This window comes from Ranitomeya variabilis, chromosome 5 (assembly GCF_051348905.1).
Source record: "Ranitomeya variabilis isolate aRanVar5 chromosome 5, aRanVar5.hap1, whole genome shotgun sequence".
NCBI classification, from domain to species: Eukaryota; Metazoa; Chordata; class Amphibia; order Anura; family Dendrobatidae; genus Ranitomeya; species Ranitomeya variabilis.
This window is the reverse complement of record NC_135236.1, coordinates 488956282-488983799: the sequence shown is the minus strand read 5'-3', so window position 1 is coordinate 488983799 and position 27518 is coordinate 488956282. Positions and strand designations below refer to the sequence as shown.

Here is a 27518-nt window from a genome sequence, read left to right as displayed (position 1 = left end):
TTTATTGCAAAGACTGTGGATTGTCACTTGCCGCCAAAAGTTCGCGCCAAAACCACCGCCATTACAGTGCTAAGGAGAGCGCAGGAGAAGAAGAAGGGCGTGGAAGTGGACGTGAACAAGCTGAAGAGCGCGAAAGACAATGGCCGCCCAGTCTAAATATCTCGGCCCCTTGAAGACGTGTCCGTCAGCAGCCGAGATCCGCCTCCTGATCCTCAATGGTGGGCAGAGACAGAGAAAACGAAACCGCCCACGAAGGAGAGAGCGGGAAAAGGACCAGGAAGAAGAAGTCAGTGACATGGAGGACGCCATGGCGAGCCGCCCGGAGCCGGAGCGTGGGGTCGGAGCAGAGGACTCCCCCAGCCACCCAGAGGGGCACCGCAACCAGGCCTCCACCGCTGATGCTGAATTCCTACAGACCGGAGTGGACGAGCTCAGCGACCGACCCCGGCGGACGCAGCTGAGCACTGGGGCCGGGTGGAAGAAGGCCATCATCAGGAGCCTCACCAGACATCTGTCGGCAGCCTCGTCTGGTCCGGAGCAAGAAAGAAGTTCCAGCGCTCCGAAGCCAGAAAGCAAGGCCCTGCCGGAAAGCGAGATGCTGCGAGCAGAGATGACAACGTCGCAGCACGAGGCCCTGCAGCCAGCATTCCAGACCCCAGTGGATGCAGAGCAGACCGGCAGCGGAGGGACCGCATCTGAAGCAGGTATGAAGGACGACCCTGCCCTGACGACCGACACCACTCCAGTGACTGCTAGTGCCACAACTGCTGACTCCATTCCAGTGACTGATCTTGCAGCAGCCGCTATCTCTGCTGCAGCAAATGCCCATACTCAAGCTGCGCAGACCTCCATAGCTGCGCATGATTTAACCGTACATGAAAGACGGATTAACGGCGTTTGTCCAGCACTGGGTGTAACCCTGGACCTCACTTTTCCCAGGCCAGGAAGGGTTAAGTGCCAGGTGCAGCCCTGGAAGCCGTCCAACTAAACCTCGGAAACCTGAAACTGTACATAGTTAACTGTTTGTTTCCCCGCTTTTTGCTACTTTAAACCCGACCAGGGTTAACTTTTAAAGGGATCCCTTTGTTGACCCGGGATCCTTGTTGTTTTGTTTATTTCTTCTAAGTTTTTGCACAAGTCTTAAAAAACTGCCGCAATCATGAACAGTGCATGATACAAACTTCTTGTACATAGTTCACACCTTCTTAAGGGTGTTTCCTACTGGTTTTACTTAGAAAGAGACTCTTTGCGAAGATACCGCACCGGAGCCTTTGCTGAGTATGGACTGGTAGCTAGAGAACAAATGCTACCTCCTGAAGACTTGGTCCCTTCTTAAAGGGGACATCCACGTGTATATTTGAAGAATCGTATTGCTTTAAGATTGATGGATAGCAATAATGTCTTGATGAGCGAAAGTGATGATAATTCTTACATGTAAAAGTTATATGTATTTGATTGGTTAAATGTAGAGAAATGCAGATGATGTTTCCAGAAAGAAAATAGTAATGAAGATTGATGTTATAAGGGGATAGTTGAGAATGTTGATAAGAAACTAGGGATAGAAGGTAAACCCTGAGTCCTCCATAGTAAGTTAGTTATTGTAAAGAAAGAGTTAATAATGTGTTACAGAAGACAGAAAGTGAACCCGTAGGGGTTGGGTAGTGAGTCCTCCTAGGAGCCATACGTAGACGGCTCAGTGCTTCTAAAACTGAAAGTAATGTTATGATCTATACTGTGTATAGAAGTTGAAAAGGCAGTAGGCCCTGGCTGAACGGGGCGGTCCTGTAACAGAAAGGAGAGGCAGTAGGTCTGGTGCCGATAGGACAGGCGGTCCTGCAGATTCAAAGAAGGAGAATGAAAAAAGTTAATTTACCCTATAATGTGATTATAGGAAGGTCTTTGGTGGATACAGAGTGTATGTCCTTAAAGGCAATGTTAAAGTATTGTTCAGCAATTTTTGCACTTAGTAGAATACCCGGTTGGGTAACAGGAGTTATTTATAGCCTGTAATTTATAATGTTTAATGTTTAACCATGTTTTGTAACGTTCAAGTATTCTCACCTCCCATAAAGGGAAGCTTGTTCAAGTATACGTATTGTTATTTGCACTCAACAAAAATTGTATGTCTTTTTGCTAAACTTGTATTGTTGTTTTCTTCTCAGTCCCGGAGTACTGTGTTTAACCAGGGGGGAGTGCAGCGCCCCAGAGTCCTGGTCGTTGCAGTACTGTGGCTCCGCCACTAGGGGGAGCTATGGTGCGTCCGATGGCACTGAAGGAGTTCATCTGATCAGGTATCACAGACACCAATACATTTCACAGCCGGGCCTCCGGGGGGAGCTAAGGGTGCTATTCATTAGGCCACTCCCCACCATAGTGGGTAAACTGGGGGTCAGGCAGGAAGTTAGATCAGAAAGCTGACTGGGTTGGAACCAGGCAACACCTTGTGGCAGAGGGTGTTGTAGGGGAAGATACAGTAGGGTCTCTGTCAGGTGTGGGATCCTGACAGAGGCTTGGCAACGAGAACGAACGTAACGGGACCGTGCCTGCTCCGGGTAGCGGCGGTGCCCAAGAAAGGATTAGAAGAGAGATAGATTGTGCTGAGTGAGAAACGGGATCACGCAAAGGAGAAATACTAGTAGGAGTCGTGCTGTAAGACCGAAGCAACATCCTACTGAGGCGCACTACCGGTGGCCGGAACGCCGAGGGAGTAGAATAACATTCAGCTTCAAGCAATACTCCAAACAGCGGCAGGACAGTCAGTCTCAGGCGGGCTGTCTAACTCAAATCACCTATGAAGTCTTGGGAGGCAATTGTGGGAGAGGGGCGTCTCTAGGGTCCCGGAAGAACTCCAGGCCTACCCGTCAAACGGGTGCCGTTCCTACCCGAACCTCAGGGAGGGACGGAGGATTAGCAGAACATCATCTAGTCGAGTTGTGAGGGAACATCAGAAACAGACACAACAGTTGTGGGGTACTTTCCGTAAGCACAGCAGGGAAGGACTACAACACATAGCGCTAGGGGGAAGGCACAGATTTCCTCCTGTGAAGAGAACTCTGGAAGTGTCATTGGACCGGCCGGACTTGCGCAGCCTTGTGAGCCGTATTCTGGATTGAGGACCCAGAGATCTTCAGTAAAGAGGTAAAGAGACTGCAACCTGGTGTCCTCATTATTTACCGCGACCTGCACCCCACAACTGCACCGTTACAACACCACTTATTGCACCGGACGTCCCCCACTGACAGACAGGGCCACGGACCGGGTCTAGCCACCGTGACAACCCCAGAACTGAGACTCAGAGGCCCGGCTCCAGGTACCCCTCGGCCCTGCGGCGGTGTGGGGGCGCTCCAGGTGCAGAGCAGGTGTAGAGCAACAGAGTCTTTCCGGTGGTACGTAGATCCAGAAGCAAGCTGGGTATCCCGATGAATAGAAGAAACAAGCAGGTTGCAAGTCCTTGAGCTTGGCAGCAAGTGAGGTACAAGATACACAAGCAAGGTATAGTGTGCAGAGTTCCTTTATATATGCAGCAGATAGGAAACAAGGAGTATCAGACAGGAAACAAGATGGCACCCATGAAGCCAGCCACTCCATTTTGGGTAAGGGCAGAATCCAACAGAACTAAGGGCAAGAACAGACAAAAACAGGTACGCAGTCCTAGTCCTTACAGGGACCTTGATTTCCAAATGAAATGCAAAATGGACTTTCATCTGAAAACACCTTGGACCACTGAGCAACAGTCCAGTTCTTTTTCTCCTTGGCCCAGGTAAGATGCTTCTTGCGTTGTCTATTGCTCATGAGTGGCTTGACCCAAGGAATGCCGACACTTGCAGCCCATGTCCTGGATACGTCTGTGTGTGGTGACTCTTGAAGAAATGACTCCAGCAGCAGTCCACTCCTTGTGAATCTCCCCCCAAATTTTTGAATGGCCTTTTCTTAACAATCGTTTCAAGGCTGCAGTTATCCAACTTGCTTGTGCACCCTTTTCTACCACACTTTTTCCTTCCACTCAACTTTCCATTAATATGCTTGGATATAGCACTCTGTGAACAGCCAGCTTCTTTAGCAATGACCTTTTGTGGCTTACCCTCCTTGTGGAGTGTGTCAATGACTGCCTTTTGGATATCTGTCAAGTCAGCAGTCTTCTCCATGATTGTAGAGCCTACTGAGACAGACTAAGGGACCTTTTTAAACGGTTAGGAAGCCTTAGCAGGCTTTTTTGTTAATTATTCAAATTTACTGAGATAACGACTTTTGGGTATTGATTGTCTGTAAGCCATAATCATCAACATTAACAAAATAAACACTTGAAATAGATCACTCTGTTTGTAATATAATATATGAGTTTCACTTTTTGTATTGAAGAACTGAAATAATTTAACTTTTTGATGATATTCTAATTTTGTGAGAAGTACCTATACATTCCTTGAAGGAGCTAGTTTCCAAAATGGGGTCACTTGTGGGGGGTTTCCATTGTTTAAGCACATTAGGGGCTTTCCAAGTGGGACATGACGTCCGCTAATGATTCCAGAAAATTTTACATTCAAAAAGTCAAATGATTCTCCTTCCCTTCCGAGTCCTGCCGTGCACCCAAACAATAGTTTTCTCCCTCATATTTGGTACCGACGTACTCAGGAGAAAATGCACAACAAATTGTATGGTGCAATTTTTCCCCTGTTACCCTTATGAAAATGCAGTATTTTTGCTAAAAACATATTTGTGGGGAATATTTTATATTTTTTATTTTTACGGCTCAATGTTATAAACTTATGTGAAGCACCTGAGGGTTCAATCTGCTCATCACACATCTAGATCAGTTCCCTGAGGGGGTCTAGTTTCCAAAATGGTGTTGTGGAGGATTTTCACTGTTTAGCCACATCAGAAGCTTTCCAAATGCAACAAGGCGTCCGCTAATTGTTCCAGCAAATTTTGCATTCAAAAAGTCAAATGGCGCTCCTTCCTTTCCCAGCTCTGCCATGCGCCCAAACAGTGGTTTTCTCCCTCATATGGTGTATTGCCATGCTCAGGAGAAATTACACAACACATTTTGGGGTCTATTTTTTCCTGTTATCCTTGTCAAAATAAAAAAAATTTTGATCTGAAGTAAAAAATTTTGTGACAAAAAGTTATATGTTCATTTTTTTTCCACATTCCAAAAATTCCTGTGAAGGGTTAATAAACTTCTTGAATGTGGTTTTGAGCACCTTGAGGGGTGAAGTCACTTTTGCGTATCTTCTATAATATAGACCCCTCAAAGGGACTTCAAATATGATGTGGTCCCTAAAAGAATGGTTTTGTAACTTTTGTTGTAAGAATGAGAAATCGCTGGTCAAATTTTAACCCTTATAACTCCCTAACAAAAAAAAGTGTTGGTTCCAAAATTGTGCTGATGTAAAGTAGACATGTGAGAAATGTTACTTATTAAGTATTTTGCGTGACATATCTCTGTGATTTAAGGGCATGAAAATTCAAAGTTAGAAAATTGCTAAGTTTTCTAAATTTGTGCCAAATTTCCTTTTTTTTCACAAATAAACGCAAGTAATATCGAAGAAATTTTACCACTATCATGAAGTACAATATCTCATGAAAAAACTCTCTCAGAATCACAGGGATCCATGGAAGTGTTCCAGAGTAATTACCTCATAAAGTGACAGTGGTCAGAATTGTAAAAATTGGCCCGGTCATTAACGTGCAAACCACTTTCGTGGGTAAAGGGGTTAAAGAGAACCTGTCACCAGAAAAAATGCGATTAACCTGCAGATATGGGGTTAATCTGCAGGTTAATAGTGTTATCATGCTGGCCGGCGCCTGCACTTAGCTGAATGCTGCGGGGAGAAAATGAGCTTTTACACAATGTTTCCGTTTCAGTCACGGGGCGGTGCTGGTTCAGTCATTGCTTTGAGAATGAAGAGCGACGTCTGTAACCATGCCCCTGGCCCTGACTGATAGCCACCCTCACTACAGAGCCAGTGTCATTCAGTGGGTGCGGCTTCACTCACAGAGGCGGCACCGATGCTGATTCAGTCACCGCCAGTAAATATACCAATTGATTAGCACCTGTACTCTTTCCCCCAATTCATTACCAGTCACACTCCTGCATCCTCAATGCCCTCCACTCTGTACCTCCCCGTCCCCCAATTCATTATATTTACATGTCTCACTCTGTCCCAGTTCATTTTGTCATGTCCTCTCCCATCCTTAATTCATCATCATTACTCTCCCCACCCCTAATTCATTATTATTTGTTGTCCCCGATTTTCAATTCATCATCACTTGTTCTCTCGTGTTCAATTCATAATTTTCTCTCCCGCACCCTCAATTCATCATTATTTGCTCTCCCCACCATCGATTCATCATTTACTCTCCGCCACCCCTGTTATGATCCCAAGTGGCGGAGGATCACAAATAGATCAGCAAGTGATTAAACTAAGGACGAGCTCTAGGGAGATGGTAACTGGACTGATCGCAAATCTGAACCTATCCAAAACAACTAGAGGTAGCCGGTGAACGTGCCTAAAAAAATCTTAGACGTCTCGAGCCAGCCTGAGGAACTAGCTACCCCTAAAGAGAAAGAAAGACCTCGCTTGCCTCCAGAGAAATAATCCCCAAAGATATAGAAGCCCCCAACAAATATTAACGGTGAAGTAAGAAGAAGGCACATACATAGGGATGAAATCAGATTCAGCAAAAGAGGCCCACTAGTACTAGAAAGCAGAAAATAGAGCAGGGGTCTATGCGATCAATAAAAAACCCTTACAAAATATCCATCCTGAGATTTCAAGAACCCACACACCAACTAACGGTGTGTGGGGAGAAACTCAGCCCACTAGAGCAACCAGCAAGCGAGGGAATTACATTTTAGCAAGCTGGAACAGAAAACATGATAAACACTGCTGATCTAAAAATGAGCAAACAAAACTTAGCTTATCCTGGATGGACTGGGAGCAAGGTAGTCAGAAGGAATCTGAGTAGCACTGATTACATCGACAGCCGGCAACAAGTGAAAGTAAAACAGAGCTATATAGGAACCTCCCAGAGGATAACGAACCAGCTGATAGCCAGAGACCAGCAGGATAACAAACAAGGCCACCAGGGGGAGCCCAAAGCAAAAGGCACACCATACCACCAGTGACCACAAGAGGGAGCCCGAAAACAGAGTTCACAACAGTACCCCCCCCTTAAGGAGGGGTCACCGAACCCTCATGAAAACCCCCAGGGCGATCAGGATGAGCCACATGGAAGGCACGAACCAAATCGGCCGCATGAACATCAGAGGCGACAACCCAAGAATTATCCTCCTGACCATAGCCCTTCCACTTGACCAAATACTGGAGCCTCCGTCTAGAAACACGAGAATCCAAGATCTTCTCCACCACGTATTCCAATTCTCCCTCAACCAGCACCGGGGCAGGAGGCTCAACCGGAGGAACCACAGGTACCACATACCTCCGCAACAACGAGCGATGGAACACATTATGAATAGCAAATGATGCCGGGAGGTCCAGACGGAATGACACAGGGCCAAGGACTTCCAGAATCTTATAAGGACCGATAAACCGAGGCTTGAACTTAGGAGAGGAGACCTTCATAGGAACGAAGCGAGAAGACAACCACACCAAGTCCCCAACACGAAGTCGGGGACCCACACAGCGACGGCGGTTGGCAAAGAGCTGAGCCTTCTCTTGTGACAACTTCAAATTGTCCACCACATGATTCCAAATCTGATGCAACCTATCCACCACAACATCCACTCCAGGACAGTCAGAAGGCTCCACCTGACCCGAGGAAAAACGAGGATGAAACCCCGAATTACAAAAAAAAGGAGAAACCAAAGTAGCAGAACTAGCCCGATTATTAAGGGCAAACTCGGCCAACGGTAAAAAAGTAACCCAGTCGTCCTGGTCAGCAGAAACAAAACATCTTAAATAAGTCTCCAAGGTATGATTAGTTCGCTCGGTTTGGCCATTCGTCTGAGGATGGAAGGCCGACGAAAAAGACAATTCAATGCCCAACTTAGCACAAAAGGTCTGCCAAAATCTAGACACAAACTGGGATCCTCTGTCAGAAACAATGTTCTCAGGAATCCCGTGCAAACGAACCACATTTTGAAAAAACAGTGGAACCAACTCGGAGGAGGAAGGCAACTTAGGCAAGGGCACCAAATGGACCATCTTAGTAAAACGATCACACACCACCCAGATGACAGACATTCTCTGAGAGACAGGGAGATCTGAAATAAAATCCATGGAAATGTGCGTCCAAGGCCTCTTCGGGACAGGCAAAGGTAACAGTAAACCACTGGCACGAGAACAGCAAGGCTTCGCCCGAGCACAAATTCCACAAGACTGCACAAAGGAACGCACATCCCGCGACAAGGCCACCAAAAAGACCTGGCCACCAAGTCTCTGGTACCAAATATTCCAGGATGGCCCGCCAACACCGAAGAATGAACCTCGGAGATGACTCTGTTGGTCCATCTATCCGGGACAAACAGTCTCTCCGGTGGACAGCGGTCAGGTCTATCCGCCTGAAACTCTTGCAGCACACGTCGCAAATCTGGGGAGATGGCAGACAAAATCACCTCTTCTCTAAGGATACCAGCCGGCTCTGAATCTCCAGGAGAGTCAGGCACAAAACTCCTAGAAAGAGCATCAGCTTTCACATTCTTCGAACCCGGCAGGTACGAGACCATGAAATCAAAACGAGAGAAAAACAACGACCAACGAGCCTGTCTGGGATTCAGCCGCTTGGCCGACTCGAGATAAATCAAATTCTTGTGGTCAGTCAAGACCACCACATGATGTTTAGCTCCCTCGAGCCAATGTCGCCACTCCTCAAATGCCCACTTCATAGCCAACAGCTCCCGATTACCGACATCATAATTCCGCTCGGCAGGCGAAAACTTTCTTGAAAAGAAAGCACATGGCTTCATCACAGAGCCATCGGGGCTTCTCTGCGACAAAACAGCCCCCGCTCCAATCTCGGAAGCATCAACCTCCACCTGGAAGGGAAGTGAGACATCTGACTGACATAAGACCGGAGCCGAAGAAAACTGACGCTTCAGCTCCCGAAAGGCCTCCACAGCCGCAGAAGACCAATTAGTCACATCAGAACCCTTCTTGGTCAAATCCGTCAAAGGCTTAACAACGCCAGAAAAATTAGCTATGAAGCGACGGTAAAAATTAGCAAAACCCAAGAACTTCTGAAGACTCTTAACAGATGTAGGCTGCATCCAGTCATGAATAGCCTGAACCTTGACTGGGTCCATCTCAATAGTAGAAGGAGAAAAAATGAAACCCAAAAAAGAAATCTTCTGGACTCCAAAAAGACATTTTGAGCCCTTCACAAATAAAGCATTGTCACGTAGGACCTGAAAGACCATCCTGACCTGCTTAACATGAGACTCCCAATCATCCGAAAAAAAAAGAATATCATCCAGATACACAATCATAAACGTATCCAGATATTCACGGAAGATATCATGCATAAAGGACTGAAAGATTGAAGGAGCATTAGAAAGTCCAAAAGGCATCACCAAGTACTCAAAATGGCCTTCAGGCGTATTAAATGCAGTTTTCCATTCATCACCCTGTTTTATACGCACAAGGTTATACGCACTACGAAGATCTATCTTGGTGAACCAACTAGACCCCCTAATGCGAGCAAACAAATCAGTTAACAATGGCAAAGGATACTGAAATTTGACCGTGATTTTATTCAAAAGGCGATAATCAATACAGGGTCTCAGGGAACCATCCTTTTTAGCCACAAAAAAGAATCCTGCACCAAGAGGGGATGAGGACGGGCGAATATGTCCCTTCTCTAAAGACTCCTTTATATAACTCCGCATGGCAGCATGCTCCGGCACAGATAAATTGAAAAGTCGTCCCTTAGGAAACTTACTACCAGGAATCAAATTTATAGCACAATCACAGTCCCTATGAGGAGGTAGAGAATTGAGTTTGGGCTCCTCAAATACATCCTGGTAGTCTGACAAAAACGTAGGGACTTCAGAAGGAGTGGACGAAGCAATTGACACCACAGGAGCGTCACCATGAATTCCCTGACAACCCCAACTTGACACCGACATAGCTTTCCAATCCAGGACTGGATTATGAGTCTGCAACCATGGTAGACCCAACACGACGACATCATGCAAATTATGCAGTACAAGAAAGCGAATCACCTCCCGATGAACAGGAGTCATGCACATGGTCACTTGTGTCCAGTACTGAGGTCTATTCGTAGCCAATGGTGTAGAATCAATTCCCCTTAGTGGAATAGGGAATTTTAAAGGCTCCAAATCAAAACCACAGCGCCTGGCAAATGACCAATCCATAAGACTCAGGGTGGCACCTGAATCTACAAAAGCATTAACCGGGTAAGATGACAGGGAACAAATCAGGGTAACAGACAAAATGAACTTAGGCTGTAAAGTGCCAATGGTGACAGATTTATCAACCTTTTTTTTTGCGCTTAGAGCATGCTGAGATAACATGAGCTGAGTCACCGTCTATAATTTTGCCGTTCACTTCTGGTCAGAATTCTGTCACATTGCATAGATTCAGGTGTCTGTTCAGAAGACACCGCCAAATGGTGCACAGGTTTGCGCTCCCGCAAACGCCAATCAATCTGAATGGCCAGAGTCATTGACTCATTCAGACCTGCAGGCGTAGGGAACCCCACCATGACATTCTTAATGGCTTCAGAAAGACCTTCTCTGAAATTTGCAGCCAGGGCACACTCATTCCACTGAGTAAGCACCGACCATTTCCGAAATTTCTGGCAGTACACCTCTGCTTCATCTTGCCCCTGCGAGAGGGCCAATAACGTTTTTTCAGCCTGGTTCTCAAGATTAGGTTCCTCATAGAGCAATCCAAGGGCTAGAAAAAACGCATCTACACTAAGCAATGCAGGATCCCCTGGCGCCAATGCGAAGGCCCAATCTTGGGGGTCACCACGCAAAAAGGAAATGATAATCTTAACTTGCTGAACGGCATCACCAGAGGAACGAGGTTTCAAAGAAAGAAACAACTTACAATTGTTCCTAAAATTCAGGAACCTAGATCTATCTCCAGAAAACAACTCCGGAATAGGTATTCTAGGCTCTGACATAGGACTGTGAACAACAAAATCCTGAATACTTTGAACCCTAGCAGCAAGATGATCCAGACTGGAAGCCAAGCTCTGGACATCCATGTCAGCAGCTGAACTCAGAGCCACACCAAGATTAAGAGGAGGAGAGAAGCTAGCCACAGCAGCTAGACACACGGCAACAACAACAAAAAAAAAAAAAATTCTCAAGGCTTCTTTTCTCCTGCTTCTGCCATGCAATTAACACTTTACTGGCCGGCTGTACTGTTATGATCCCAAGTGGCGGAGGATCACAAATAGATCAGCAAGTGATTAAACTAAGGATGAGCTCTAGGGAGATGGTAACTGGACTGATCGCAAATCTGAACCTATCCAAAACAACTAGAGGTAGCCGGTGAACGTGCCTAAAAAATTCTTAGACGTCTCGAGCCAGCCTGAGGAACTAGCTACCCCTAAAGAGAAAGAAAGACCATGCTTGCCTCCAGAGAAATAATCCCCAAAGATATAGAAGCCCCCAACAAATATTAACGGTGAAGTAAGAAGAAGGCACATACATAGTGATGAAATCAGATTCAGCAAAAGAGGCCCACTAGTACTAGAAAGCAGAAAATAGAGCAGGGGTCTATGCGATCAATAAAAAACCCTTACAAAATATCCATCCTGAGATTTCAAGAACCCACACACCAACTAACGGTGTGTGGGGAGAAACTCAGCCCACTAGAGCAACCAGCAAGCGAGGGAATTACATTTTAGCAAGCTGGAACAGAAAACATGATAAACACTGCTGATCTAAAAATGAGCAAACAAAACTTAGCTTATCCTGGATGGACTGGGAGCAAGGTAGTCAGAAGGAATCTGAGTAGCACTGATTACATCGACAGCCGGCAACAAGTGAAAGTAAAACAGAGCTATATAGGAACCTCCCAGAGGATAACGAACCAGCTGATAGCCAGAGACCAGCAGGATAACAAACAAGGCCACCAGGGGGAGCCCAAAGCAAAAGGCACACCATACCACCAGTGACCACAAGAGGGAGCCCGAAAACAGAGTTCACAACAGTACCCCCCCCTTAAGGAGGGGTCACCGAACCCTCATGAAAACCCCCAGGGCGATCAGGATGAGCCACATGGAAGGCACGAACCAAATCGGCCGCATGAACATCAGAGGCGACAACCCAAGAATTATCCTCCTGACCATAGCCCTTCCACTTGACCAAATACTGGAGCCTCCGTCTAGAAACACGAGAATCCAAGATCTTCTCCACCACGTATTCCAATTCTCCCTCAACCAGCACCGGGGCAGGAGGCTCAACCGGAGGAACCACAGGTACCACATACCTCCGCAACAACGAGCGATGGAACACATTATGAATAGCAAATGATGCCGGGAGGTCCAGACGGAATGACACAGGGCCAAGGACTTCCAGAATCTTATAAGGACCGATAAACCGAGGCTTGAACTTAGGAGAGGAGACCTTCATAGGAACGAAGCGAGAAGACAACCACACCAAGTCCCCAACACGAAGTCGGGGACCCACACAGCGACGGCGGTTGGCAAAGAGCTGAGCCTTCTCTTGTGACAACTTCAAATTGTCCACCACATGATTCCAAATCTGATGCAACCTATCCACCACAACATCCACTCCAGGACAGTCAGAAGGCTCCACCTGACCCGAGGAAAAACGAGGATGAAACCCCGAATTACAAAAAAAAGGAGAAACCAAAGTAGCAGAACTAGCCCGATTATTAAGGGCAAACTCGGCCAACGGTAAAAAAGTAACCCAGTCGTCCTGGTCAGCAGAAACAAAACATCTTAAATAAGTCTCCAAAGTCTGATTAGTTCGCTCGGTTTGGCCATTCGTCTGAGGATGGAAGGCCGACGAAAAAGACAATTCAATGCCCAACTTAGCACAAAAGGTCCGCCAAAATCTAGACACAAACTGGGATCCTCTGTCAGAAACAATGTTCTCAGGAATCCCGTGCAAACGAACCACATTTTGAAAAAACAGTGGAACCAACTCGGAGGAGGAAGGCAACTTAGGCAAGGGCACCAAATGGACCATCTTAGAAAAACGAGCACACACCACCCAGATGACAGACATTTTCTGAGAGACAGGGAGATCTGAAATAAAATCCATGGAAATGTGCGTCCAAGGCCTCTTCGGGACAGGCAAAGGTAACAGTAAACCACTGGCACGAGAACAGCAAGGCTTCGCCTGAGCACAAATTCCACAAGACTGCACAAAGGAACGCACATCCCGCGACAAGGAAGGCCACCAAAAAGACGTGGCCACCAAGTCTCTGGTACCAAATATTCCAGGATGGCCCGCCAACACCGAAGAATGAACCTCGGAGATGACTCTGTTGGTCCATCTATCCGGGACAAACAGTCTCTCCGGTGGACAGCGGTCAGGTCTATCCGCCTGAAACTCTTGCAGCACACGTCGCAAATCTGGGGAGATGGCAGACAAAATCACCCCTTCTCTAAGGATACTAGCCGGCTCTGAATCTCCAGGAGAGTCAGGCACAAAACTCCTAGAAAGAGCATCAGCTTTCACATTCTTCGAACCCGGCAGGTACGAGACCATGAAATCAAAACGAGAGAAAAACAACGACCAACGAGCCTGTCTGGGATTCAGCCGCTTGGCCGACTCGAGATAAATCAAATTCTTGTGGTCAGTCAAGACCACCACACGATGATTAGCTCCCTCGAGCCAATGTCGCCACTCCTCAAATGCCCACTTCATAGCCAACAGCTCCCGATTACCGACATCATAATTCGCTCGGCAGGCGAAAACTTTCTTGAAAAGAAAGCACATGGCTTAATCACAGAGCCATCGGGGCTTCTCTGCGACAAAACAGCCCCCGCTCCAATCTCGGAAGCATCAACCTCCACCTGGAAGGGAAGTGAGACATCTGGCTGACATAAGACCGGAGCCGAAGAAAACTGACGCTTCAGCTCCTGAAAGGCCTCCACAGCCGCAGAAGACCAATTAGTCACATCAGAACCCTTCTTGGTCAAATCCGTCAAAGGCTTAACAACGCCAGAAAAATTAGCTATGAAGCGACGGTAAAAATTAGCAAAACCCAAGAACTTCTGAAGACTCTTAACAGATGTAGGCTGCGTCCAGTCATGAATAGCCTGAACCTTGACTGGGTCCATCTCAATAGTAGAAGGAGAAAAAATGAAACCCAAAAAAGAAATCTTCTGGACTCCAAAAAGACATTTTGAGCCCTTCACAAATAAAGCATTGTCACGTAGGACCTGAAAGACCATCCTGACCTGCTTAACATGAGACTCCCAATCATACGAAAAAAACAGAATATCATCCAGATACACAATCATAAACGTATCCAGATATTCACGGAAGATATCATGCATAAAGGACTGAAAGATTGAAGGAGCATTAGAAAGTCCAAAAGGCATCACCAAGTACTCAAAATGGCCTTCAGGCGTATTAAATGCAGTTTTCCATTCATCACCCTGTTTTATACGCACAAGGTTATACGCACCACGAAGATCTATCTTGGTGAACCAACTAGACCCCCTAATGCGAGCAAACAAATCAGTTAACAATGGCAAAGGATACTGAAATTTGACCGTGATTTTATTCAAAAGGCGATAATCAATACAGGGTCTCAGGGAACCATCCTTTTTAGCCACAAAAAAGAATCCTGCACCAAGAGGGGATGAGGACGGGCGAATATGTCCCTTCTCTAAAGACTCCTTTATATAACTCCGCATGGCAGCATGCTCCGGCACAGATAAATTGAAAAGTCGTCCCTTAGGAAACTTACTACCAGGAATCAAATTTATAGCACAATCACAGTCCCTATGAGGAGGTAGAGAATTGAGTTTGGGCTCCTCAAATACATCCTGGTAGTCTGACAAAAACGTAGGGACTTCAGAAGGAGTGGACGAAGCAATTGACACCACAGGAGCGTCACCATGAATTCCCTGACAACCCCAACTTGACACCGACATAGCTTTCCAATCCAGGACTGGATTATGAGTCTGCAACCATGGTAGACCCAACACGACGACATCATGCAAATTATGCAGTACAAGAAAGCGAATCACCTCCCGATGAACAGGAGTCATGCACATGGTCACTTGTGTCCAGTACTGAGGTCTATTCGTAGCCAATGGTGTAGAATCAATTCCCCTTAGTGGAATAGGGAATTTTAAAGGCTCCAAATCAAAACCACAGCGCCTGGCAAATGACCAATCCATAAGACTCAGGGTGGCACCTGAATCTACAAAAGCATTAACCGGGTAAGATGACAGGGAACAAATCAGGGTAACAGACAAAATGAACTTAGGCTGTAAAGTACCAATGGTGACAGATTTATCAACCTTTTTTTTTGCGCTTAGAGCATGCTGAGATAACATGAACTGAGTCACCACAGTAAAAGCACAACCCATTTTGCCGTCTATAATTTTGCCGTTCACTTCTGGTCAGAATTCTGTCACATTGCATAGATTCAGGTGTCTGTTCAGAAGACACCGCCAAATGGTGCACAGGTTTGCGCTCCCGCAAACGCCGATCAATCTGAATGGCCAGAGTCATTGACTCATTCAGACCTGCAGGCGTAGGGAACCCCACCATGACATTCTTAATGGCTTCAGAAAGACCTTCTCTGAAATTTGCAGCCAGGGCACACTCATTCCACTGAGTAAGCACCGACCATTTCCGAAATTTCTGGCAGTACACCTCTGCTTCATCTTGCCCCTGCGAGAGGGCCAATAACGTTTTTTCAGCCTGGTTCTCAAGATTAGGTTCCTCATAGAGCAATCCAAGGGCTAGAAAAAACGCATCTACACTAAGCAATGCAGGATCCCCTGGCGCCAATGCGAAGGCCCAATCTTGGGGGTCACCACGCAAAAAGGAAATGATAATCTTAACTTGCTGAACGGCATCACCAGAGGAACGAGGTTTCAAAGAAAGAAACAACTTACAATTGTTCCTAAAATTCAGGAACCTAGATCTATCTCCAGAAAACAACTCCGGAATAGGTATTCTAGGCTCTGACATAGGACTGTGAACAGCAAAATCCTGAATACTTTGAACCCTAGCAGCAAGATGATCCAGACTGGAAGCCAAGCTCTGGACATCCATGTCAGCAGCTGAACTCAGAGCCACACCAAGATTAAGAGGAGGAGAGAAGCTAGCCACAGCAGCTAGACACACGGCAACAACAACAAAAAAAAAAAAAATTCTCAAGGCTTCTTTTCTCCTGCTTCTGCCATGCAATTAACACTTTACTGGCCAGCTGTACTGTTATGATCCCAAGTGGCGGAGGATCACAAATAGATCAGCAAGTGATTAAACTAAGGACGAGCTCTAGGGAGATGGTAACTGGACTGATCGCAAATCTGAACCTATCCAAAACAACTAGAGGTAGCCGGTGAACGTGCCTAAAAAATTCTTAGACGTCTCGAGCCAGCCTGAGGAACTAGCTACCCCTAAAGAGAAAGAAAGACCTCGCTTGCCTCCAGAGAAATAATCCCCAAAGATATAGAAGCCCCCAACAAATATTAACGGTGAAGTAAGAAGAAGGCACATACATAGGGATGAAATCAGATTCAGCAAAAGAGGCCCACTAGTACTAGAAAGCAGAAAATAGAGCAGGGGTCTATGCGATCAATAAAAAACCCTTACAAAATATCCATCCTGAGATTTCAAGAACCCACACACCAACTAACGGTGTGTGGGGAGAAACTCAGCCCACTAGAGCAACCAGCAAGCGAGGGAATTACATTTTAGCAAGCTGGAACAGAAAACATGATAAACACTGCTGATCTAAAAATGAGCAAACAAAACTTAGCTTATCCTGGATGGACTGGGAGCAAGGTAGTCAGAAGGAATCTGAGTAGCACTGATTACATCGACAGCCGGCAACAAGTGAAAGTAAAACAGAGCTATATAGGAACCTCCCAGAGGATAACGAACCAGCTGATAGCCAGAGACCAGCAGGATAACAAACAAGGCCACCAGGGGGAGCCCAAAGCAAAAGGCACACCATACCACCAGTGACCACAAGAGGGAGCCCGAAAACAGAGTTCACAACACACCCCCATTGCATCATCAATTGTTGTCCCCCATCCTCAGGTCATTATCTGGTGAGCAGAAGCACAAGATGGGGGGCCAAGACTGGGCTCCGGCACCCTCTCTTTACTTCTGTTCACCGGGTCCCTTACACCAGTAAGGGCACTACTGTAATGCAGTGATTCCAGTCCTGGAGGTGGGAGCTTCAGCTAACTGGAATTTCTCTTGGTAGAGCCAATGCCAAATTTGCCCCTGCATTGGTTCAAAATAAAGCAGGAAGGGTTAAGGCCCAGTTAGACAGGCAAATAATAAGAGCGCTTGTTTCCAATAAGCAGCCTGTGTAAACAATGCGCCAATCACTAGGGTGACCTCATTGTTTAAGCTGGCATAATGATTCCCGCGGGTTGTGCTGCCAACAACATGACGCTGTATGGGAACAACGATTGTATATGGCCAATAAACCAAAAATCGATCCAACTAAATGGGTCTTAAAGAGAACCTGTCATAAGAAACAGGCATTTTAAAGGCGCTGCACTGTTATACTGTAATGATTTAATAGGTACCTTCAGTGTAGAAATCCCCAGCCTGGTTGTTCTTTAATTATTATTAGAACTTTGGGTGAAATAAGCTGTTCGTTCATGGGGGCAGGTGTTCGTATCTTCATACTATTTAAAATTTTGCACTACAGCACCTTCCTAACCGTGGGCGGCAATGCGTACATTCATCTTGTGGCGGTATTCAGCTTTATTTGCGCCCTTACGTTGCATGCGCAGATTTAGATCTTAGCTCAGTCTCAATCAGCACATGCACCGCCACTGGCGTCATTTTATTGAGGACCACCGGGAGATCAATGTGCGCACACACCAACACTCAAAAGTTTGGACAGTATGAAGATACAAACACCAGAGGCAGCTGAGGGGCCGTTGCAGAGACAAAAACCCTACCCACAGTCCAACCCCGATGCATGAACAACTTATTTCACCCAAACTTCAAATGATCATTAAAGATCAACCAGCCTGTGGATTTCTACACTGAAGGTAATTATTAAATCAGTAGGACAGCGCTTTTATGCTCATTAGTGATGAGCGAGTGTACTCGGTACTTGGGTTTTCCCGAGCACGCTCGGGTGTCCTCCGAGTATTTTGGCGTACTCATAGATTTAGTTTGTGTTGACGCAGCTACATGATTTACGGCTGCTAGACATCCTGAATACATGTGGCAACCCCCACATGTATTCAGGCTGTCCAGCAGCCGCAAATCATGCAGCTGCGTGGACACAAACTAAATCTCCTAGCACATCCAAATACGCAGAGACCACCCAAGCATGCTTGAGAAAACCCGAGTGTACTCGCTCATCACTAATGCATATACCTTTAGTTTAAAATGCCTGGTCCTGGTGACAGGTTCTCTTTCACTGTAGTTTGCAGGAAGTCTTACAGTAAAACATTAGCAGTGTCAGACATTGTGAAGGAAGTGCCCTGAGCAGTTATAGTTACAGTGCAGCCTGTTGGACATTATACTATGAATTGTTATCTAACACATTCCTGACTCTCTTCAGCTTTTCCTAGTAAGGGAGTGGTAGCTGACTCGTAACTGATTTACTGATATATTGTATTTACACACTAATCTTTTTTAGTGCCGATAATCGGAGAATGAGGGTAACTAATAACGCTCGTTATGGATTATCGGCACATCTTAATGCACTTTTTGTGCTGCAAAGTGTAAAATCTGAAACATTTCACCACCTCTCAGATTTCAAATTACCAGGTAAAACGCTCTGCAAGCATCGAGATAGCAGGAAATAGCATGGAGGAGATAGCAAGAGAGTCTGCTGAATTGTGAATGTTAAAGGAGTACTCAAGTATAGTTTCATAGTTTTTAAAGGTAGACATAATCCATTGAGTCCAACCTATAGCCTAACGTGTAGTTTGAAACACTAGTTCTGATGAACTCCCCCTTCCCCCATAGTATCTTGTGGGTGTTAGTTGGTAAGAAACATGAAAATGTCCAGGCTGGTTTTCAACATGTTTTGTTTCTAATCAAAAAGCCATAACAAAGTAATGAGTGCATGTATAAATTAGAAATACCATGGTCCTGGTAATAAGGAAATGGCACATGCAAGAACTGTATATGGACCCTTTGCAGTCCAATAGCTCATCATAATTCCACTGTTGAAGGTAAAAGTGGGTCAACTTACCTCTTGGGCGCCTTTGAGGCCGCACAGGTTGCACGAATGCCACATCCGCCCCTGCTTGATAACCTCAAAGATTTACATTTGTGAAGTACGAAGCTGAAAGAGCAGTTTTTCATTACAGATTGAGGCCGCCACTGTGAGGAAGTTGGACAGAAATCTTTATGTTGGACAAGAACTTCAGGAAGTCTATACAGAACTCACTAAGAATATATCCACAGATCATCTGAGATTTGACCAGGTATTTCATTTACGCTAGGTGACTGCATAAACATCAGAAAATGAAATAGAGCCAGTATGGATAAATTCTAAGCATTTAAATACCAAATTTAGGGATATTTCAATCTTTTCACTCCTTCCCCATGATGAGAACAGCATAGAAATGCCTCTTTCATGTACTCTTCCACACTGTATTCCACTGTCCAGTTCACAAGATGATTGGTAAAAAAATGGGACTGTTTGCAGGTATGATTTGCCATTTTTTGCATCAGAAAAGACAAGTGTTAGTGCAGCGCCCCAGAGTCGTGGTCGTTACAGTACTGATGCTCCGCCGCTAAGGGGGGCTATGGTACGTCTGATGGCACTGAAGGAGTTCACCTGACCAGGTATCACAGACACCAATACACTTCACAGTCTGGCCTCCAGGGGGAGCTAAGGGTGCTATGTATTAGGCCACTCCTCACAATCTGGTAAAACTGGGGGTTAGATAGGAAGTTAGACAGAAGCTGACTGGGTTGGAACCAGGCAACATCCTGTGGCAGAGGGTGTTGCAGGGGAAGATTCAGGGGGGTCCCTGTCAGGGGTGGGATCCTGACAGAGGCCTAGCGAACAGAAAGAACGTTACGGGACCGCGCCTGCACTTCATCGCTGCGGTACCCCAAGAAAGGACAAGAAGCGAGGTTTATTGTGCTGAGTGAGAAACGAGATCAACGCAACAAGGAGAAACACCAGTAGGAGTCGTGCTGTAAGACGAGGCAACATCCTACTGAGGCGCGTAGCCGGTGGCCGGAACGCCGAGGAAGTATTGAGATCCAGGCCTTATTTCAAACCTACGGCAGGACAGTCAGTTCTAGGCGGGCTGTCTCACCCAAAATCACCTAAGCAGACACAGGGGGCAACATTTGGAGAGGGGCGACTCTAGGGTCCCGGAAGAGCTCCGAGCCTACCCATCATACGGGTGCGTCCTCGCCATATCATCTGGGGGGACGAAGAAGAACATCAAAATCGAGTTGTGAGGGAACTTCAGAAACAGACACAACAGTTGTGGGGACTATCTCGTAAGCACAGCAGGGAAGGACCGCAACACACAAGCGCTAGAAGGTAGGCACAGATTTCCACCTGCAAAGGGAACTCTGGAGGTGCCATCGGACCGGCCGGACTCCGGTAGCCCGGTTGACCGTATTCCGGACTGAGGATCCTGAAGCCTTCAGTAAAGAGGTAAAGAGACTGCAACCTGGTGTCCTCGTTATTCACCGCGACCTGCACCTCACCATAACATCACATTCTCAACTTTCACTGGACGCCCCTCAGCAGGGTCACGGACCAGGCCTAGCCACCGTGACAACCCCAGAACTGAGATGCAGAGGCCCGGTACCGGGTGCCCCTCGGCCCTGCGGCAGTGGGGGCGCTCCATTAGTTCTAGCTTACTATGCATAGTCAGTTATATGCACAGTACAATATGATGTTCTATATTTAATCCAAGGCTGAGTGGACACAAGCAACTGTAAATGTGTCTTTTGTCACTGTAGATAACACTTCAGACATTGCTATTATTTACCTTTAAAGCTATGTAGCAAACTCATGTAATACCTCCAGATTGTTGTCTCTGTGGGTGCCATCCCTGCCTGATTTTTCTTCTGTTTTCATGTTTAAGGATATAGATTTTGAGCCCTTTGCATCAAAAGTGGAAATTTCCTTATGTGCAGCTTCCTCAACACTGACAAAGAAAATGGGTCAGCGTGTAATTAACAAGGAACTGGACTCTCTGGGTGCCAGCGATATGTGTGAAAGGTAAAGTCTTAAGGTGCTCTTTATGCCATCTCCCTGCCTACCATATACTGTATTTGTACACTCGATTTGGACAAACGTGTACTTGTTCTCAGTAGGGGGTAGGGTCTTGCCAGAGAACTCTGTTGGCATCTTATTTTACCTTAGAATAAAAGGGTCAGGCACTGAAATTCAGCATGCTTGATTCTTTTTTTTTCCAACTGACATGCAGTACTGTGCAGGTAGAAGTGGAAAATATGCTGCAAAGTAAGAATGCTTTAAAAAATCAAGTGAATAGAATATTTTTTTTACAAAATGCAAAGTGAATGGACAGATAAGAAATGTAAGCTAAATCAATATTTGGTGTGACCGCCCTTTGAGTTCTAAACAGCACCAAAATATCAATTCTTTTAGATACACTTGTACAAAGTTTTTGAAGGAAATCGGCAGGGAGGTTATTCCAAACATCTTGAAGAACTAACCACAGATCTTCTGTGGATAAGGGTTTATGCACATCTTCCTGCCTTTTCATGTAATCCCAGGCAATTCTATGACGATGAGATTTTGCCTCTGTAGAGGCCATATCATCACTTCCAAGACTCTTGATTCGGAAGATAGTTCTTATTGACATTGGCTGTATGTTTGGAACCAATCAAACATCTCCCTGATGTTATTGCATGAAAGATAAGTATCTGTCTGTATTTCTCAGCATTAAGGACACCATTAATCCTGATCAAGTCCCTACCTCTATTTGCTGAAATACAGACCAAAACTTGTAATGAACCTCCACCATGCTTTACTGTTGCTTGTAGACACTCATTATTGTACCTCTTTTCCCTCTTTGGCAAACAAACTGCCTGCTGCTTCAGACAGATATATCACATTTTGACCCTTCTGTCCAGAGCACCTGTTGTCATTTTTCTGCAACCTAGTTTTTATGTTTTCATTTGGCCTCATTTCCATGTCAAAGTTATGTCTTTTTGGCTGCAATTCCACGAAGACCTCTTCTGGGCAGTCTTTTTCAAGTAGTAGATTGCTGTAGATGAGTTCCACTGGTTGCTGCCAGTTCTGAGCTGATGTCACGGCGGGACCTCAACCGATATCGAAAGGAAGTAAGCACGACGCGTCTTTCATCCGCTACACTAAATTTCCTTGGCTGACCATTGGAACTACAATCCTCAGCGTTGCCCATTTTATGGTATCTGAGAAATGCAGGCAGATACTTATTGATGATGTGATAGCATCAGAAGATGGTGCATCCTACATCCACGAAAAATCTGTGGTTAGTCCTCCAAGATGTTTGCAACAACCGCCCTACCCAGTTTCTTCCAAAACTGTGTGAGAGTGTACCAAGAATAATTGATTCTTTGATGCAGTTTTGAAGGCAAAGGGAGGTCACACCAAATATTAATTTGAGTTTGGATTTGTCTTTTGTTCATTCACTTTGCATTTTGTTACTGTAATTGATAAAAATAAACTATTAACACTTCTGTTTATCAAAGCATTATTACTTTGCAGCAGTTTTCCATACCGGCCTAAAACTTCTGCACAGTACTGTATCTCAGGGAAAACACAGGATGCTCCTAAAAGGAAAAGTTCTTGGCCAGTTGCACTAAAATGGTCAGGCTCAGTTGTCTTTTCAGGCTTGACTATTTTAGAACTTGCTCATCTATGTACTTATGCTGAGCAGAGATTAATATTTGCATTAAATGGTTAGTCTATGCTGTGAAACAACAGCCGATAACAATTATGTCTTTCCTTTTGGTAGTGTGTTCCAGCACATACCTACTGATAAAGATGCTGCCAGAATTTGCAATTCCTGGCTTGTTTGGTGGAAGTCTATAGTTAACACTGATGACTATATGAAATATATATCCACACAGGTATGTAAAATGTATCTAAAAGTAATAAGCGCAAAGATAAAAAGGTTAGTTATTGAGACAAATCTGGTAGTTACACACAAAGGATAGACTGCTGCTGTATAGACGAGTCCTGCAGATGCAAATAATGATCAGCTTCCTATTATAGGCTGTATAATTTGCATCAGTTTTAGAAAATACCCTGCAAAGTACAGTAATTGAATTCAATTATAACTGCTGATTTTATTTTATACACTTACAGTTTGCTAATTATTCTCCATCGACCCCATATATATGGATGCTCGGCTCAGTTGTGCATGCGTATGTTCTGAATAGGGAGAGGGGAATAAGTTGCTGCCAGACATTTCTGGCTGTGGCTTATCTTCCCTAACAACCAAAGGACTTTGCATGTTTAACAGGGCATTGAACTTTTGAACAACTTATTTTTTCTTAATAGACAATGCCCTAAAAAGTAATTCTTCAGATTCTTTTAATTAAAATGTCAATGTTTTAGCCCTTAAAAAAACTCTCTACAGTTCTGGCCACTAGGGGCAGCACTTTGCTGTCCATCTGACTGTTGGCGCTTTCACATTGCGTTCAGGCACCCGTCCCTTGACTTCACCGAGGCTTGTGTCCCAACCCCTTGCAAAACGGGATGGGGTCGTATGCACTGACGGGGCCATAGACTATAATGGTGCTGACAGAGCAGTATGCGGTACAGGAGTGTAAACTTACTGGACACCTCCACACTGAACAATCTATATCGATTCCTCTTTACACAGCGCAGTGTGCTACCTTTAGGCTATCTCTAGTGAGAGAGAAGGGCTTGTCTTACATGAGCTCAAACACGATCCCATCTCCTTATACAGCCTAGGTCAGCGCTTTTTCAGACTAATTACTGTTTCCTATACTACAGAATTGCAATGTATCCATAAAAATCAGATGCTAGACTGGCTCCATATGACATCGATTTTTTTTTTGTGCACCCATAGACTGGAATGACTGTCTCATCAAATTAAGGCTGGAGTCACACTGCCGTATTTCTCCTGCGATAATCGCATCACACTGCACGGACTGGCCGGCACCTCTCCTGACCCGAGCATGACAGCGTGATGGATTACTATGCAGCTGTCAAGCTCAGGTCATGAGAGCCGACAGCCAGTACAAGGTTTACCATGCGATTCTCGCAGGAGAAATATGGCAGTGTGACTCCAGCCTAACAGAAGAATCTAGGGCATGCTGCGATTATTTTTCACATACAGATCTGGTCAGTAACAAAAAAAATCGCTCATCTGCATTGCTCCCTTGAATCCCATTGGTCTGAAAGCTACCTTTTTTTTTTAGCAGATAGCACTAGGGCCAAAAATACGGTCATGTGAACAAGCCCTTTCAATGATTATAAAAATTAATTGTAATCTAATGTCCCTGTCAAAATTACTAATTATCACCCATGTAGTATATTGCACTGTCCATAGTCATCCATGTAGTAAAATGCACAGCCTATAGTCATCTATGTAGTAAAATGCACAGCCCATAGTCATTCATGTAGTAAAATGCACAGCCCACAGTCATCCATGTAGTAAAATGCACAGCCCACAGTCATCCATGTAGTAAAATGCACAGCCCATAGTCATCCTTCTAGTATAATGCACAGCCCATAGTCACCTATGTAGTATAATTTCACAGTCCATAATCATCCATGTAGTATATTGGACAGTTCATAGTCACCCATGTAGTATAATGCACAGCCCATAGTCACCCATGTAGTATAATGCACAGCCCATAATCATCCATGTGGTATATTGCACAGCCCATATTCATCCACGTAGTATAATTTCACAGTCCATAATCATCCATGTAGTATAATAAACAGTTCATAGTCATCCCTGTAGTATAATGCACAGCCCATAGTCATCCATGTAGTATAATGCACAGCCCAGAGTCATCTATGTAGTATAATGCACAGCCCATATTCATCCATGTAGTATAATGCACAGCCCATAGTCATCCATGTGGTATATTGCACACCCCATAGTCACCTATGTAGTATAATTTCACAGTCCATAATCATCCATGTAGTATAATGGACAGTTCATAGTCATCCATGTAGTATAATGTACAGCCCATATTCATCCAGGTAGTATAATGCATAGCCCATAGTTACCCATGTGGTATAATGCACATCCCATATTCATCCACGTAGTATAATGCACAGCCCATAGTCACCCATGTAGTATAATGCACACCTCATATTCATCCACGTAGTATAATGCACAGCCCATAGTTACCCATGTAGTATAATGCACACCCCATATTCATCCATGTAGTATAATGAACAGCCCATAGTCATCCATGTGGTATATTGCACAGCCCATAGTCACTCATGTAGTATAATGGTTAGTAATATACCTTGTAGGAAAGAAAAAGCGCAGATAGATGTCTTATCTCACGATTTAAAGGAAGATTCGCCAGTAATGTAACTGCTCACCTGATGTAGAAGATTCATAGGCATATAGTGCCTGCTGCTGCAGATCCAGCGATGTAGTATAATGCACACCCCATAGTCATCCATGTGGCATATTGCACAGCCCATAGTCATCCATGTAGTATAATTTCACAGTACATAATCATGCATGTTGTATAATAGACAGTTCATCCATACAGTATAATGCACAGACTATAGTCATCAATGTAGTACTATGGCCACTGTGTACTCATTGAATTAAAAAAAAAAATACTCACTTCCCATCCGCTCCCCCTCCATGCGGCGTCCTCTTCTGAAGCCGGCAGCTGACTTCAGGGTTCATGTGATGGGGGCGCATGATGTCACTGCCATGTACCCCTGGTAGCGGCCGTCAGCTTGTATTGCCACGCACAGACCTGATGGCAATCACTGCAACCGCAGAACTTACGTCCCTGCCGACAGTGAGTGGGACCCCCTGTTTGTCCAGGGCCCTGTCACTTGCCTGGGTGTTCCGGGTGGTGACACCGGCCCTGTATGCCCCTTCCCCACTAAGTTCCATACACTTTTCAATAGTTGGCAAAGCTGGGGGACCTGCATAAAAACGCCAAAAGTCACAGCATTTTTCAGCAAATATGAGTTGATAAAAACTTTTCCAAAATTTCAAACCTTTGTGTTTTTGTTTTTTATTTATTACAACAGCCTCCACCCAGAGGTTTCTATATTTTTCCACATCTTGACGTCTTATACATTGGTTATGTAAAAAGTAATTGTGGATTACTACAAAAAACCTTACGTAGGACTTATTTTGAATGATAATTAGGCCTTCTTCACACGTCCGCGTTTAAACATGCACTTGAAAAACAGGTACTGGTGCCATCAGTGTTTTCCATTGGTGTGTCATTGTGTGTCTGTGTTTGCCATCTGTGTTTTTCCTGTATGGTTAAAGAAAGAAAGAAATGACAAAACTTCTCCTATACTTTGCAATGTTAAACACGGACAGCACCAGCATTCCATCTGTGTGTTCTATGTGTTTTTCATAGACCCATAGACTTGTATTGGCCATTGTCATACGTTTTCCTGGAAAAAAACGGACATGTCTCTGCGTGTTTTAAAAACACGGACATGTGCAAAGCAGCATAGGTTATAATTGGTATGTGAAAAAAACGGAAGCCACATGTACTGCAGCACGGACATGTGAAGGAGGCCTTAGATTGGATTTAGAGTGCCACTCAAAGGAAATCTGTCACCAGGTTTTTGACACTTAATCTGTGAGCAGTATAGTGTAGAGAACGAAACCCAGATTCCAATGATGTGTCACTTACTAGGCTGCTTAGTGTAGTTTTTATAAAATCAATGTTTTACCAGCAGGAGATTTTCACTAGATGACTAGTTAACCTGATGCCAGGTAGTCCAACTACACCCCCACCAGTGACTGGCAACTGTCTACCTATTTGGCCTATGCACAGTGTACACAGCTGCCAATCAGTGGTGTGGGTGGGGCTCTACAGAGCTCAGCATTCAGAGAACTGCTGGATCTGCAGAAGATAAAACAGTTGTTAATTAAAACTGCAACAAGCAGTAAAGTAAGTGATACATTGCTGGAATCAGGGTCTCTGCCACTACATCATGCTGTTCTCGTGTGCAAAAAAACCTGGTGACAGATTGCTTTAAATATGAAAGATCAGAGGATGACACATATTTAACAATTATCATCAATACATAATACTTTTGTCACCAATCATTTTAACCATTTACATTGCAAGTTGCTCTAATTCTTGATTAGCTTGGAATCGCTCAGATGTGTGGGTGAAGAACAAACATCATATATCATTAAAAGCAGTGTGAGAGGAATAAAGCAAAGTGCCAGACATGTAGGTTTCG

The 27518-nt window shown here is 45.0% G+C and overlaps 1 protein-coding gene across 1 annotated transcript in view; it reads left to right on the top strand.

Annotated features, from left to right (window-relative positions):
- Positions 1-27518, top strand: part of CCDC87 (coiled-coil domain containing 87) — a 111926-nt gene that overhangs the window by 55427 nt on the left and 28981 nt on the right. The window contains 3 exon segments of the mRNA XM_077262901.1: positions 19453-19569; positions 21202-21338; positions 23083-23197. Coding sequence (XP_077119016.1) covers positions 19453-19569; positions 21202-21338; positions 23083-23197 — 369 coding nt within the window.